This window comes from Salmo salar, chromosome 10 (genome assembly GCF_965601325.2).
Source record: "Salmo salar chromosome 10, fSalSal1, whole genome shotgun sequence".
Classification (NCBI taxonomy): domain Eukaryota; kingdom Metazoa; phylum Chordata; class Actinopteri; order Salmoniformes; family Salmonidae; genus Salmo; species Salmo salar.
In genome coordinates, this window is record NC_138300.1 from 42,975,962 (window position 1) to 42,992,500 (window position 16,539).

General features: G+C 45.9%; 1 protein-coding gene across 1 annotated transcript in view; it reads right to left on the bottom strand.

Moving 5' to 3' along the window:
• The window catches only part of LOC106560406 (uncharacterized), a 101,081-nt gene that overhangs the window by 28,276 nt on the left and 56,266 nt on the right, over positions 1-16,539 (bottom strand). Inside the window, exon 4 of the mRNA XM_014123293.3 lies at positions 11,202-11,352. Coding sequence (XP_013978768.2) covers positions 11,202-11,352 — 151 coding nt within the window. The remainder of the gene's footprint in view (positions 1-11,201; positions 11,353-16,539) is intronic.

The following is a 16,539-nucleotide window of genomic DNA, read 5'->3' on the forward strand; positions in this document are numbered from 1 at the left end:
TGGAGAGGAGGGGAGGAAATATAGAGAAAAGAGAGAGGAGGAAATAGATAGAAAAGAGAGGAGGCAACAGAGAGAACAGAGAGGAGGAAACAGAGAGAAAAGAGGAGGGGAGGAAATCGAGAGAAGAGCGGAGGGGAGGAAATCGAGAGAAGAGCGGAGGGGAGGAAATAGAGAGAGGGGAGAAGAGAGGAGGGGAGGAAATAGAGAGAGAATAGAGAGAAGAGGGGAGGAAATAGAGAATAGAGAGAAGAGGGGAGGAAATAGAGAGAGAATAGAGAGAAGAGGGGAGGAAATAGAGAGAGAATAGAGAGAAGAGGGGAGGAAATAGAGAGAAAAGAGAGAAGAGGGGAGGAAATAGAGAAAAGAGAGAAGAGGGGAGGAAATAGAGAGAAAAGAGAGAAGAGGGGAGGAAATAGAGAAAAGAGAGAAGAGGGGAGGAAATAGAGAGAAAAGAGAAGAGGGGAGGAAAGAGAGAGAGAAAAGAGGAGGGGAGTAAAGAGAGAGAAAAGAGGAGGGGAGTAAAGAGAGAGAAAAGAGGAGGGGAGTAAAGAGAGAGAAGAGAGGAGGGGAGGAAATAGAGAGAAGAGAGAAGAGGGGAGGAAATAGAGAGAGGGGAGAAGAGAGGAGGGGAGGAAATAGAGAGAAAAGAGAGAAGAGGGGAGGAAATAGAGAGAAAAGAGAAGAGGAGTAAAGAGAGAGAAAAGAGGAGAGGAGTAAAGAGAGAGAAAAGAGGAGGGGAGTAAAGAGAGAGAAAAGAGGAGGGGAGTAAAGAGAGAGAAGAGAGGAGGGGAGGAAATAGAGAGAAGAGAGAAGAGGGGAGGAAAGAGAAGAGGGAAGGAAAGAGAGAGAAGAGGGGAGGAAAGAGAGGAGGAAATAGAGAGAAAAGAGGAGGGGAGGAAATAGAGAGAAAAGAGGGGAGGAAAGAGAAGAGGGGAGGAAACAGAGAAAAGAGAGAAGAGGGGAGGAAAGAGAGAAAAGAGGAGGGGAGGAAAGAGAGAGATAAGAGAAAAGAGAGGAGGAAATAGAGAAAAGAGGGGAGGAAAGAGAAACGAGGAGGGGAGGAAAGAGAGGAGGAAATAGAGGAGGGGAGGAAAGAGAGAAACGAGCGAAGAGGGGAGGAAAGAGAGAGAAACGAGAGGAGGGGAGGAAAGAGAGAGAAAAGAGGAGGGGAGGAAAGAGAGAAAAGAGAGGAGGGGAGGAAATAGAGAGAAAAGAGAGGAGGGGAGGAAAGAGAGAGAAAAGAGAGGAGGGGAGGAAAGAGAGAGAAAAGAGAGGAGAGGAGGAAATAGATAGAAAAGAGAGAGGAGGAAACAGAGAGAACAGAGAGGAGGAAACAGAAAAGAGGAGGGGAGGAAATCGAGAGAAGAGCGGAGGGGAGGAAATCGAGAGAAGAGCGGAAGGGAGGAAATCGAGAGAAGAGAGAAGAGGGGAGGAAATAGAGAGAGAAAAGAGAGGAGGGGAGGAAATAGAGAGAGAAAAGAGAGAGGAGGAAATAGAGAGAAAAGAGAGAGGAGGAAATAGAGAGAAAAGAGAGAGGAGGAAATAGAGAGAAAAGAGAGAAGAGGGGAGGAAATAGAGAGAAAAGAGAAGAGCGGAGGAAATAGAGAGAAAAGAGAAGAGGGGAGGAAATAGAGAGAAAAGAGAAGAGGGGAGGAAATAGAGAGAAGAGAGAGGAGGGGAGGAAATAGAGAGAAAAGAGGAGGGGAGTAAAGAGAGAGAAGAGAGAGGAGGGGAGGAAATAGAGAAGAGGGGAGGAAATAGAGAGAAGAGAGGAGGAAATAGAGAGAAGAGGGGAGGAAAGAGAGAAAAGAGAAAAGAGAGGAGGAAATAGAGAAAAGAGAGAAGAGGGGAGGAAAGAGAGAGAAACGAGAGGAGGGGAGGAAAGAGAAGAGGGGAGGAAAGAGAAGAGGGGAGGAAAGAGAAGAGGGGAGGAAAGAGAAGAGGGGAGGAAAGAGAGAAAAGAGGGGAGGAAAGAGAAGAGGAGGAAATAGAGAGAAAAGAGGAGGGGAGGAAAGAGAGAAAAGAGAGAAGAGGGGAGGAAAGAGAGAAAAGAGAGAAGAGGGGAGGAAAGAGAAACGAGCAAAGAGGGGAGGAAAGAGAGAAACGAGCAAAGAGGGGAGGAAAGAAAGAAAAGAGAGGAGGGGAGGAAATAGAGAGAGAAAAGAGAGGAGGGGAGGAAATAGAGAGAGAAAAGAGAGGAGGGGAGGAAATAGAGAGAAAAGAGAGGAGGGGAGGAAATAGAGAGAAGAGAGAGGAGGGGAGGAAATAGAGAGAAGAGAGAGGAGGAAATAGAGAGAGAAAAGAGAGGAGGGGAGGAAATAGAGAGAAGAGAGAGGAGCGGAGGAAATAGAGAGAAGAGAGAGGAGGGGAGGAAATAGAGAGAAGAGAGAGGAGCGGAGGAAATATAGAGAAGAGAGAAGAGGGGAGGAAATATAGAGAAGAGAGAAGAGGGGAGGAAAGAGAGAAAAGAGAGAAGAGGGGAGGAAAGAGAGAGAAAAGAGAAGAGGGGAGGAAAGAGAGAAAAGAGAGAAGAGGGGAGGAAAGAGAGAGAAAAGAGAAGAGGGGAGGAAAGAGAGAAAAGAGGAGGAAATAGAGAAAAGAGAGAAGAGAGAAGAGGGGAGGAAAGAGAGAAAAGAGGGAAAGAGAGAAAAGAGGGAAAGAGAGAAAAGAGGAAATAGAGAAAAGAGAGAAAAGGAAAGAGAGAGAAAAGAGGAGGAAAGAGAGAAAAGAGAGGAGGAAATAGAGAAAAGAGAGAAGAGGGGAGGAAAGAGAGAGAAAAGAGAAGAGGGGAGGAAAGAGAGAGAAAAGAGAAGAGGGGAGGAAAGAGAGAAGTGGGGAGGAAAGAGAGAAAAGAGAGAAGTGGGGAGGAAAGAGAGAAGAGAGGAACTCCCTTGTGATTATATTCTGAGTGTTTGCATGCCTGTGAATGTGTGTGTGTGTGCCACTCTCACCATGCGCGACACACAGATGAAGGAAAGAGCGATTCAGCACTACTACTGCTGTTGATGAATGATCTGACTTTTGTTTTGGTGACAGGGAAGAATTTGGGGGTCGCGCAAGTGCTCTGAATAATGCTGCTCTGTTCTCTTCTGTTGGCCTGCAGCGAAAGCATTAGTAAGCTCATATTGGAAAAACAGTTACCCTTGGAACAGACTGAGCAGCACAAACAGTCATCTAGCCAATTCCTACAGCGAGGAGAGGAAGACCACACTCTGCCTAAAGCCATGCAGTTACAATGGTCCTAAACACGCATTAAGACAATGAAATCTACACTAACCACATGAGTGTAAGGGACTACTCTGAGCAAAACAACATCAAATGAAGACAAAGCAATCAGAAAGCTGGAGATGACCCCAGGTGTTGATGACAGCGTATCTGTGTAAGAAAGAGGGAAGACTAGAAGAGTGTGAATGAGAAGTAAAAAGGTGAGAATAGAAAGTAAGAAGGGGTAGGTGAGAATGTGATGATGGATTTGATAAGTAGTGAGTAGAGGAGTACATTGCGGTATGAGAAGGGTGAGGAGGAGGGACGAAGGGAGTGATGGGATAAAGAAGAGGAGAGCGTAGCAGCATTTATTGCCTTGTCTCCCTCATCCTCTACTGATCAATACAGGAGCACTAAACGAGATGAGACCAGGGCACAACAGACCACGTTGTGTGTGTGTGTGTGTGTGTGTGTGTGTGTGTGTGTGTGTGTGCGCCCGCGCGTCTCAACAGTAGTTCAAAATAAACAATCAAGCATTATTAAACCCCAAAGAGAATTGAGAAGGAGATAGTGAGCTAGATGAGAAGAGTGAATGAGCATGGAGAATATGGATATGGAGACAGGGAAACATAGGAAGAGGATGAAAACAGAGAAGATGAGAAGGTGATAGTGAGCTAGATGAGAAGAGTGAATGAGCATGGAGAATATGGATATGGAGACAGGGAAACATAGGAAGAGGATGAAAACAGAGAAGATGAGAAGGTGATAGTGAGCTAGATGAGAAGAGTGAATGAGCATGGAGAATATGGATATGGAGACAGGGAAACATAGGAAGAGGATGAAAACAGAGAAGATGAGAAGGTGATAGTGAGCTAGATGAGAAGAGTGAATGAGCATGGAGAATATGGATATGGAGACAGGGAAACATAGGAAGAGGATGAAAACAGAGAAGATGAGAAGGTGATAGTGAGCTAGATGAGAAGAGTGAATGAGCATGGAGAATATGGATATGGAGACAGGGAAACATAGGAAGAGGATGAAAACAGAGAAGATGAGAAGGTGATAGTGAGCTAGATGAGAAGAGTGAATGAGCATGGAGAATATGGATATGGAGACAGGGAAACATAGGAAGAGGATGAAAACAGAGAAGATGAGAAGGTGATAGTGAGCTAGATGAGAAGAGTGAATGAGCATGGAGAATATGGATATGGAGACAGGGAAACATAGGAAGAGGATGAAAACAGAGAAGATGAGAAGGAGAAAAACTAACGAGAGACAAATGGACAGAGAAACAAAAATAAATATGGGCAGCAATAGAAAGATGCAGAGGGAAAGAGAGAAAGAAAGATAAAGAAAGAAAGTGTGAGGGCGGTAACTAAGCGACAGAGTAGGAGAGAAAAGGAGGGAAGGCTGGAGCGAGGAAGGGAGGGATGGAGGGCAGTAATTTATCCTGGGGTGCGCTGCATGCTTTACGGCTTTCTTAATTCAACTCCTGCTACTATTAATGGACTTAATGTTGAGATGATATCTATTTTCTGGTGGTGGGGGCTGAAATACGACAACCATTCACCCCCCCACCCAGACTCCCCCAGCACTCAATCAACCACAATGCCCATTACTGCTGACACCACACTGAGGACCACATGACATGCTTGGTAGGGGATGGGTCACTCCCCTGGTCCTAGGTGGGAGACTAACAGAAGACAGAGAGAGGGGACTAAAGGGTGACAGGGGCTGGTGCTGGTGCTGGTCACTCTTTGCCAAGGGCATCAAGCACCACCTTAGAAATGAGAATTAACCATATTTAGTCCCACAGAGACATGATGAGTGTGAGGCTACAGCTTGAGAATCTCTAAAGGACAATCAGAACCTTCCCTGGGGTTCTGGAGCTCTAGCAGAACCAATCAGGACCTTCCCTGGGGTTCTGGAGCTCTGGCAGAACCAATCAGGACCTTCCCCTGGGGTTCTGGAGCTCTAGCAGAACCAATCAGGACCTTCCCCTGGGGTTCTGGAGCTCTGGGAGAACCAATTAAGACCTTCCCTGGGGTTCTGGAGCTCTAGCAGAACCAATCAGGACGATGATGATGACTGGGTGAGTGTGTACGATGAGACTGAAGCCTTGGGACACTGATGATGACTGGGTGAGTGTGTACAATGAGACTGAAGCCTTGGGACACTGATGATGACTGGGTGAGTGTGTACGATGAGACTGAAGCCTTGGGACACAGATGATGACTGGGTGAGTGTGTACGATGAGACTGAAGCCTTGGGACACAGATGATGACTGGGTGAGTGTGTACGATGAGACTGAAGCCTTGGGACACTGATGATGACTGGGTGAGTGTGTACGATGAGACTGAAGCCTTGGGACACAGATGATGACTGGGTGAGTGTGTACGATGAGACTGAAGCCTTGGGACACAGATGATGACTGGGTGAGTGTGTACGATGAGACTGAAGCCTTGGGACACTGATGATGACTGGGTGAGTGTGTACGATGAGACTGAAGCCTTGGGACACAGATGATGACTGGGTGAGTGTGTACGATGAGCTAAAGATGGGGTAGTTCTAGTCAGTGGAGGGGTACGATGAGCCAACAGAGCTATAGATAAAAGGTTCGGGGGTGTTAGAGAGTCAGACAGATTGAGGTAGTGAGGGGATGTAAGGAGGGCGGGGGGTACAGAGGACAGGAGGGGGGTCTGGGGAGAACCTCTTCTCTCTCAGGGGACCTGTCCTGTCCCCCCGATCTCCAGACTTGGTGATATTTCACAGGATGTCGCGTGGCTCAAATTGAAAAACCCTTGATGAATCAATATTTACTGCAGCGGCTAAATGAATAGTAATAAGTCACCGGAGGCCCTAAATCTAGTCTAAGCCCCACTGTTTCATCTACCTCAATCTGAATTACACAAATGAGATTCCACACACAGATACACATGCAGGGGAATTAAGATAACTGTGCAACACATGAACAGCACACAAAACAAAACGGGCAAACAATAAGTAACAGAATGTTCCTAATGGGGAGAAACTACAGCATCTCTCCAAGCTGAAATATAACAGTCATGTGTGTCTGTATCTCTTCTCAGTTTGTGGCTGTTGTCTCACAGGGCTCCAGACACCTGCAAACACACACACACACACACACACACACACACACACACACACACACACACACACACACACACACACACACACACACACACACAGCAGGTGGCCACGGCTACAAAGACAAAACACACCCGCACTGCACTCCAACTGAACCCTGTATACTATGAATATAACAGTGTGTGAGATATACAACGGCTTGTAATCTCCTCCCACCACAGCCCATTGTGAGGCTTAGGGAAACAGGGTAGCATTAACACAAAGGCATTTTAACATGCCTACCACAATAATACATTAACCAACTCCATAACCATATGACCTATTCATTACCAGTGTAATAAAACCATAAGCCTATGTTAATAATCATAATACACCATTAACTGTTTAACTGTCCGTCCCATGGTGAGGAGGTCATGAATAACACATTAACTTATTTCCTGTCGCCCAATAATGACCTCATCATAAACATTCATTAACTCTCCCTCTGTCCCCCAGTTATGACCTCATAACCACTTCATAACATCTGTAGAACCCTTCCCATCATCTCATTCTATCGCTTCCATCATTCTGTCTCTGGTCTATCGTTCTGTACGCCTCCCTCACAGAGAGCGAAAGAAAGACAGAATGATAGACAGAATGGATGAGTGGTAAAGAGATAAGGAGGGATAAAGAGAAGGGTTAAGTTAGAGCCCTGTAAATCACATGTACATCTCACTCATCACAAGTGCTTATTATGCTAATTAACGTAGCTTTATCTCAGTGGATTTCCCCACTCTCAGAATAAGAGCGAGTGATAGAAACAATTGAGCGATAAAGAGAAAGGAGAAAGAGGGTGAGAAAGGAGAAAGAGAAGAGAGAAGGCAAAGAGAAGAGAAAGAGAGGGCGAGAAGGGAGAGAGAGAAGAGCGATGGTAAAGAGAGAAGAGAAAGAGAGGGCGAGAAAGGGAAGAGAGATGTAAAGAGAAGAGAAAGAGAGGGCGAGAAAGGGAAAGAGAGATGGTAAAGAGAGAAGAGAGCTGGGGGGGTGGTTTGCAATGACATGTCCTGTTTCCATTGATCATCCTTGAGATGTTTCTACAACTTAATTGGAGTCCACATGTGGTAAATTCAATTGATTGGACATGACTTGGAAAGGCACACACCGGTCTATAAACTTAGCAAAAAAAGAAACATCCTCTCACTGTCAACTGCATTTATTTTCAGCAACCGTAACATGTGTAAAAATCTGTGACTAACAGAAATTGAATGTGTCCCTGAACAAAGCGGGGGTCAAAATCAAAAGTAACAGTCAGTATCTGGTGTGGCCACCAGCTGCATTAAGTACTGCAGTGCATCTCCTCCTCATGGACTGCACTAGATTTGCCAGTTCTTGCTGTGAGATGTTACCCCACTCTTCCACCAAGGCACATACCTGCAAGTTCCCGGACATTTCTGGGGGGAATGGCCCTAGCCCTCACCCTCCGATCCAACAGGTCCCAGACGTGCTCAATGGGATTGAGATCCAGGCTCTTTGCTGGCCATGGCAGAACACTGACTGTCTTGCAGGAAACCACAAACAGAATGAGCAGTATGGCTGGTGGCATTGTCATGCTGGAGGGTCATGGCAGAATGAGGATCAGTCCAATGACGCTGTGACGCACCGCCCCAGAACATGACGGACCCTCCACCTCAAAAATCGATCCCGCCCAGAGTACAGGCCTCGGTGTAACGCTCATTCCTTCGACGATAAACACGAATCCGACCATCACCCCTGGTGAGACAAAACCGCGACTCGTCAGTGAAGAGAACTTTTTGCCAGTCCTGTCTGATCCAGCGACGGTGGGTTTGTAACCGTTGGCGACGCTGTTGCCGGTGATGTCTGGTGAGGACCTGCCTTACAACAGGCCTAAAAGCCCTCAGTCCAGCCTCTCTCAGCCTATTGCGGACAGTCTGAGCACTGATGGAGGGATTGTGCGTTCCTGGTGTAACTCAGGCAGTTGTTGTTGCCATCCTGTACCTGTCCCGCAGGTGTGATGTTCAGATGTACCGGTCCTATGCAGGTGTTCTTACACGTGGTCTGCCACTGCGAGTCGATCAGCTGTTCTTCCTGTCTCCCTGTAGCGCTGTCTTAGGTGTCTCACAATACAGACATCCCTGGCCACATCTGCAGTCCTCATGCTTCCTTGCAGCATGCCTAAGGCACTTTCACGCAGATGAGCAGGGAGCCTGGGCATCTTTCAGTGTTTTTCAGAGTCAGGAGAAAGGCCTCTTTAGTGTCCTAAGTTTTCATAACTGTGACCTTAATTGCCTACTGTCTGTAAGCTGTTAGTGTCTTAACGAAGGGTACCAACAAATTTCTGCATCATTGAAGGTCCCCAAGAACACGGTGGCCTCCATCATTCTTGAATGGAAGAAGTTTGGAACCACTAAGACTCTTCCTAGAGCTGGCCTCCTGGCCAAACTGAGCAATCGGGGGAGAAGGGCCTTGGTCAGGGAGGTGACAGGGAACCCAATGGTCACTCTGATAGAGCTCCAGAGTACCTCTGTGGAGATGGGAGAAACTTCCAGAACGACAACCATCTCCGCAGCACTCCACCAATCAGGCCTGCATGGTAGAGTGGCCAGACGGAAGCCACTCCTCAGTAAAAGGCACATGACAGCCTGCTTGGAGTTTGCCAAAAGGCACCTAAAGACTCTCAGACCATGAGAAACAAGATTCTCTGGTCTGATGAAACCAAGGTTGAACTCTTTAGCCTGAATGCCAAGCGTCACATCTGGAGGAAACCTGGCACAATACCTACGGTAAAGCAAGGTGGTGGCAGCATCATGCTGTGGGGATGTTTTTCAGCAGCAGGGACTGGCAGACTAGTCAGGATCGAGGGAAAGATGAACGGAGCAAAGTACAGAGAGAGATCCTTGATGAAAACCTGCTCCAGAGCGCTCAGGACCTCAGACTGGGCCAAAGGTTCAACTTCCAACAGGACAACGACCCTAAGCACACAGCTAAGACAACGCAGGAGTGGCTTCGGGACAAGTCTCTGAATGTCCTTGAGTGGCCCAGAAAGAGCCCAGACTTGAACCCGATCTAATATCTCGAGAGACCTGAAAACAGCTGTGCAGCGAGGCTCCCAATTCAACCTGACAGAGCTTGAGATGATCTGCAGAGATTAATGGGATAAACTCCCTAAATACAGGTGTGCCAAGCTTGTAGTGTCATACCCAAGAAGAATCGAGAATGGCAGAGATTACAAAGGTGCTTCAACAAAGTACTGAGTAAAGGGTCTGTATACTTATGTAAACGTGATATCAGTTTTAGTTTTTTTTAATACATTTGCAAACATTTCTAAAAACTTGTTTTTCTTTGTCATTATGGGGTATTGTGTGTAGATTGATTACATTGTTTTTTCCCCTCATCAATCATAGAATAAGGATGTAACGTAAGAAAATGTGGAAAAAGTGATGGGGCCTGAATACTTTCCTAATGCACTCTACATACACATTACATGACCAAATGTATGTGGACAAAATCTCATTCCAAAATCATGAATATGGAGTTGGTCCCCCCCTTTGCTGCTATAACAGCCTCCACTCTTCTGGGGAGGCTTTCCACTAGATGTTGGAACATTGCTGCAGGGATTTGCTCCATTCAGCCACAAGACCATTAGTGAGGTCACTGATGTTGGTTGATTTGGCCTGGCTCGCAGTCGGCAAAGGTGTTGGATGGGGTTGAGGTCAGGGATCTGTGCAGGCCAGTCAAGTTCTTTCACACTGATCTCGGCAAACCATTTCTGTATGGACCTCGCTTTGTGCATTTATTTATATATATATATATTTTTACCTTTATTTAACTAGGCAAGTCAGTTAAGAACAAATTTTTATTTTCAATGACGGCCTAGGAACAGTGGGTTAACTGCCTGTTCAGGGGTAGAACGACAGATTTGTACCTTCTCAGCTCGGGGATTTGAACTTGCAACCTTTCGGTTACTAGTCCAACACTCTAACCACTAGGCTACCCTGCCGCATGGGGGCATTATCATGCTGAAACAGGAAAGGGCCTTCCCCAAACTGTTGCCACAAAGTTTGAAGCACAGAATCGTCTAGAATGTCATTGTATGCTGTAGCGTTAAGATTTCCCTTCACTGGAACTAAAAGGCCTAGGCCGAACCATGAAAAACATCCCCAGACCATTATTCCTCCTCCACCAAACTTTACAGTTGGCACTATGCATTGGGGCAGGTAGTGTTCTCCTGGCATCCGCCAAACCGACAGATTGTGAAGCGTGACTCATCACTACAGAAAACGCGTTTCCACAGCTCCAGATTCCAATGGTGGCGAGCTTTACATCACTCCAGCAGACGCTTGGCATTTCGCATGGGGATCTTAAGCTTGGGTGTGGCTGCTCGGCCATGGAAACCCATTTAATGAAGCACCTGACGAACAGTTATTGTGCCGACGTTGCTTCCAGAGGCAGTTTGGAACTCGGTATTTATTGAGTGTTGGAACTGAGGACAGATGCCTTCCGCGGTCCCGTTCTGTGAGCTTGTGTGGCCTACCACTTAGTGGCTGAGCCGTTGTTGCTCATAGATGTTTCCACTTCACAATAACAGCACTTACAGTTGACCGGTGCAGATCAAGCAGGGAAGAAATTTAACGAACTGACTTGTTGGAAAGGTGGCATCCTATGACAGTGCCACGTTAAAAGTCACTGAGCTCTTCAGTACGAGCCTATCTACTGCCAATGTCTGTCTATGGAGATTGCATGGCTGTGTGTCCAATTTTATACACCTGTCAGCAACGGGTATGGCTGAAATAGCCAAATCCACTCATTTGAAGGGGTGTCCACTACACTTGCATATATAGTGTATCATGTGGTTCACTGTTTATGTATCTGCGAGTGAGTGTGTGTGTTACCTGGCCGTCTGGATCCTCTTAGCTCTCCAAGAGAGGGTGTGGCTATAGTTGGCTGTGTGTGCGTTGTCTCCGCCCAGGCGTGTCTCTATCTTATAGCGGGTCCTGAACACCCTCTGAAATGCCTGGCTACGCAGGGTCGGGGAGGCGGGACCTGGGGAGGAAAGAAGAAATGACAGATCTAGAAACCAATACAGGACAGAATATGCACACGCTAACTTAAAAGGTACAACGTGCCCATGCACCACTGAGGGATTAGCTGGCAAGCCTGGGTTTAGAGTGTTGACAGATACAACAGCATCCATAGAATGACAGACACCGACAGAGACAGAGACACCGACAGAGACACCGACAGAGACACCGACAGAGACACCGACAGAGACACCGACAGAGACACCGACACATTTTTGTCTCTGTGAGACTTCTGATTAGATGATTTTTCTCCACCTCTCCTTCTAGAAGTCCTACAACTCAGTAGCAGGCAGGTGTGCTCTTTAACAAGCTTCACATGTAAAGACGGGAGAGAATAATAAAGGAGGAATATATATGAGCCTAATAAATCATAACTCCCCCCCCTCTCTTTAAGTTTCATTCGTTATATCATTTTGTAGATCCATCATAGGAGAGGAGAGAAAAAAAAGAAAAGAATAGGACTGTTTGTTATTTATTTATTTGGGTGTGTATCCATCATATTGCTTTATAATGGTTGAGCTTGGCTGACATGCTGTGCTGGGTAAAGGATGGCATTTGCGAGGATCTGAAACTGCTGCTTTACGCCAATTTACCAAACTAGAGGATTAATCAGAGCCAGGAGTTAGGATGTAGCATTCAGGATCAGGCAGTGTACTGTGAAGACTCAGGTAGAGTTTGATGACTGTGGAAGAATGAATCAGACTGATGATTCTAAAGATCAGAGGACTGGGATGAATCCAGGTAGAGTCTGATGACTGTGGAAGAATGAATCAGACTGATGATTCTAAAGATCGGAGGACTGGGATGAATCCAGGTAGAGTCTGATGACTGTGGAAGAATGAATCAGACTGATGATTCTAAAGATCAGAGGACTGGGATGAATCCAGGTAGAGTCTGATGACTGTGGAAGAATGAATCAGACTGATGATTCTAAAGATCAGAGGACTGGGATGAATCCAGGTAGAGTCTGATGACTGTGGAAGAATGAATCAGACTGATGATTCTAAAGATCAGAGGACTGGGATGAATCCAGGTAGAGTCTGATGACTGTGGAAGAATGAATCAGACTGATGATTCTAAAGATCAGAGGACTGGGATGAATCCAGGTAGAGTCTGATGACTGTGGAAGAATGAATCAGACTGATGATTCTAAAGATCAGAGGACTGGGATGAATCCAGGTAGAGTCTGATGACTGTGGAAGAATGAATCAGACTGATGATTCTAAAGATCGGAGGACTGGGATGAATCCAGCGGAAATTGGATGTCGGGACAGTGGATTCTAATTTAAAAATAACTTTGGGATGATTCAAGAATGAATAGAACTTTGGGACAATTTCAGAATTGAAATACACATTTGTGATGATTTTACAACTGAATCATATAACTGAAGAAAAAAAAAGAAACGGGGTGAAAAAAAGTCTTCCAGCAGAATCTCCCATAAATCACCTTCTGTTCACTCAGACAAACCCTGAGAACCAGCAGTAGAAAGAGTGTAGGTGACAGAAAGAAAATCTCTCTCTCTCTCATCATCCCTGCTCCCCCTCTCTCGCGCTCCCTCCTTTACCACACATCTCTCACTGTGACGGTGACAATAGTGTGTATTCTTAATGACTGAAGGAGAAAGAGAGCGAGAGAGAGCGAAGGAGGGGTGAGAGAGACACCCAACAATGTGCCTCCTCTACTAAATTTAAATTATCTGTATCAAATGTCTTTAATTTCCAATTGATATGATTGTTGTCATGGTAATTAGCATTTAATAACAAAGCATGACCAGGAAACAAACAGCAGCTTGGGGGAATGACAAAACAATTTATCTATCTACACCCCCCTTCTCTCTCACTCTCTCACTCTCTCACACATCCCAGGGACAGGGAGTGTGTCATTTGTCAGGCAGCACACAGCTCTAGATCAGCTGTAGAATTCATCTCAGACAAACATTTACCTATGATCTAATCACTACACAGCATGCTGAGGCCTGCCCCAAACACACACACACACACACACACACACACACACTAGGGCTGTTCCCAACAAAACAAAATCTTGGGTCGACCGAGTCGCCTGTTCTTTTGACCAATTAATTAGTATTAATTTTCAAATGTGTATTTTTTTCATATACAGTGCATTTGGAAATTATACAGACCCCTTGAGTTTTTCCACATTGTTACGCTACAGCCTTATTCTAAAATGGATTAAAAAAACATTTACACACAATACCCCATAATGACAAAGCAAAGACAGGTTTTATTACAAATAAAAACAGAAATACCCTTTGCTATGAGACTCGAAATTGAGTTCAGATGCATCCTGTTTCCATTGATCATCCTTGAACTGTTTCTACAACTTGATTGGAGTCCACCTGTGGTAAATTCAATTGATTGGACATGATTTGGAAAGGCACACACCTGTCTATACAAGGTCCCACAGTTGACAGTGCATGTCAGAGGAAAAACCAGGCCATTAGGTCAAAGGAATTGTCCGTTGACCTCAGAGACAGGATTGTGTCAAGAGACAGATCTGGGGAAGGGAACCAAAACATTTCTGCAGCATTAAAAGGTCCCCAAGAACACAGTGGCCTCCATCATTCTTAAATGGAAGACGTTTGTAATCACCAAGACTCTTCCTAGAGCTGGCCATCAGGGCCAAACTGAGCAATCGGGGGAGAAGGGTCTTGGTCAGGGAGGTGACAAAGAACCCGATGGTCACTCTGACAGAGCTCCAGAGTTGCTCTGTGGAGATGGGAGAACCTTCCAGAAGGACAACCATCTCTGCAGCACTCCACCAATCAGGCCTTATGGCCAGACAAAAGGCACTCCTCAGTAAAAGGCACATGACAGCCCGCTTGGAGTTCACCAAAAGGCCCCTAAAGAACTCTCAGACCATGAGACTGGAATATGTTCCAGGATTCATCCAATGGCATTGAGGAGTATACCACCTCAGTCATCGGCTTCATCAATAAGTGCATTGACGACGTCGTCCCCACAGTGACCGTACATACAGTGAGGGAAAAAAGTATTTGATCCCCTGCTGATTTTGTACGTTTGCCCACTGACAAAGAAATGATCAGTCTATAATTTTAATGGTAGGTTTATTTGAACAGTAAGAGACAGAATAACAACAACAAAAAATCCAGAAAAACGCATGTCAAAAATGTTAATCCCTGCTGTTTTTAACAGCAGGGATTGGGAGACTAGTCAGGATCGAGGGAAAGATGAACAGAGCAAAGTACAGAGAAACCTGCTCCAGAGCGGACCTCAGATGGGACGATGGTTCACCTTCCAACAGGACAACAACCCTAAGCACACAGACAAGACAACGCAGGAGTGGCTTCGGGACAAGTCTCTGAATGTCCTTGAGTGGCCCATCCAGAGCCCGGACATGAACACAATCTAACATCTCTGGATAGACCTGAAAATAGCTGTGCAGCGACGCTCCCCATCCAACCCAACAGAGCTTGAGAGGATCTGCAGAGAAGAATGGGCAAAACTCACCAAATACAGGTGTGCCAAGCTTGTAGCATCATACCCAAGAAGAGTGAAGGCTGTAATCATTGCCAAAGGTGCTTCAATAAAGTATAGTAAAGGGTCTGAATACTTATGTAAATGTGATAATTCATATAATTTAAAAAAAGGAAATATCACATTTACATAAGTTCTCAGACCCTTTACTCTACTTTGTTGAAGCACCTTTGGCAGCGATTACAGCCATCACTCAGCATGAAAACAATAAATAAATGGCATACCATGATCCGGAGTAAACCTCCTAAAATAGGTCTACATGATTACTTCTTATCCCTTGCAGCTGTCTGTCTTTCTAGAGCTCACTGGCGCAAGTTAATAGTTGATACAATGTTTCAAGTTCCTTGCAGACAGTACATGCATAGCCAATGTGATTTATAGGATATTTATTTTTAAATCAGGATATTTGCTACCTGCAGGCTGCAATGTTTTTATTTATTGTCTTTATGTAGGCTACTTTTACATATTGGCAATGGAAGTTAATTTTAGATTTGTATAATTTTGATTTAAATTGAATGTTGATTAACCAGATGACATTTATTTTGAGATATGAAGACTTCATTATAAATTAAATGAAACTGTTCCACAAAAATGTGCATCTGAAAATCCTAACTTGGCACGCTAAATGGATAAGTTTGCCGACCGCTGGTGTAGCCTATACCGACCGCTGGTGTAGCCTATACCGACCGCTGGTGTAGCCTATACCGACCGCTGGTGTAGCCTATACCGACCGCTGGTGTAGCCTATACCGACCGCTGGTGTAGCCTATACCGACCGCTGGTGTAGCCTATACCGACCGCTGGTGTAGCCTATACCGACCGCTGGTGTAGCCTATACCGACCGCTGGTGTAGCCTATACCGACCGCTGGTGTAGCCTATACCGACCGCTGGTGTAGCCTATACCGACCGCTGGTGTAGCCTATACCGACCGCTGGTGTAGCCTATACCGACCGCTGGTGTAGCCTATACCGACCGCTGGTGTAGCCTATACCGACCGCTGGTGTAGCCTATACCGACCGCTGGTGTAGCCTATACCGACCGCTGGTGTAGCCTATACCGACCGCTGGTGTAGCCTATACCGACCGCTGGTGTAGCCTATACCGACCGCTGGTGTAGCCTATACCGACCGCTGGTGTAGCCTATACCGACCGCTGGTGTAGCCTATACCGACCGCTGGTGTAGCCTATACCGGCAACTTCAGGAGGGTAACACAGAATCTGTGAAGGCCAGCAGCAGTGGGAGGAGGAGTGTTGGGAACAGCTTGTTTCTTCTGGTTAGGCTACATTGATCTCTGGCTCCCTCTTTTTAGTAATTTGCGTGTCTTAATTTTTAATTGCAGTGCTTAAAGCATCTGACAAAGTAGCCTAAATATAGTTGATTATATTCAAACATTGGGTTGCTGATTGAGGTAAAGAAAAAAAATGACTGAGAATCTCCACAGTGGTGGGGGGTTAAAACACAGAAATACTATCAGATCCACAAACCAGCACCTTTCCAGGCCAGGTAGCCCAGGCCAGGTAGCCCAGGCCAGGTAGCTCAGGCCGGTAGCTCAGGCCAGGTAGCTCAGGCCAGGTAGCTCAGGCCTACTTCTGCAGTATGCGTAATCAGGTGTGCATCCTTAGCAAAACTT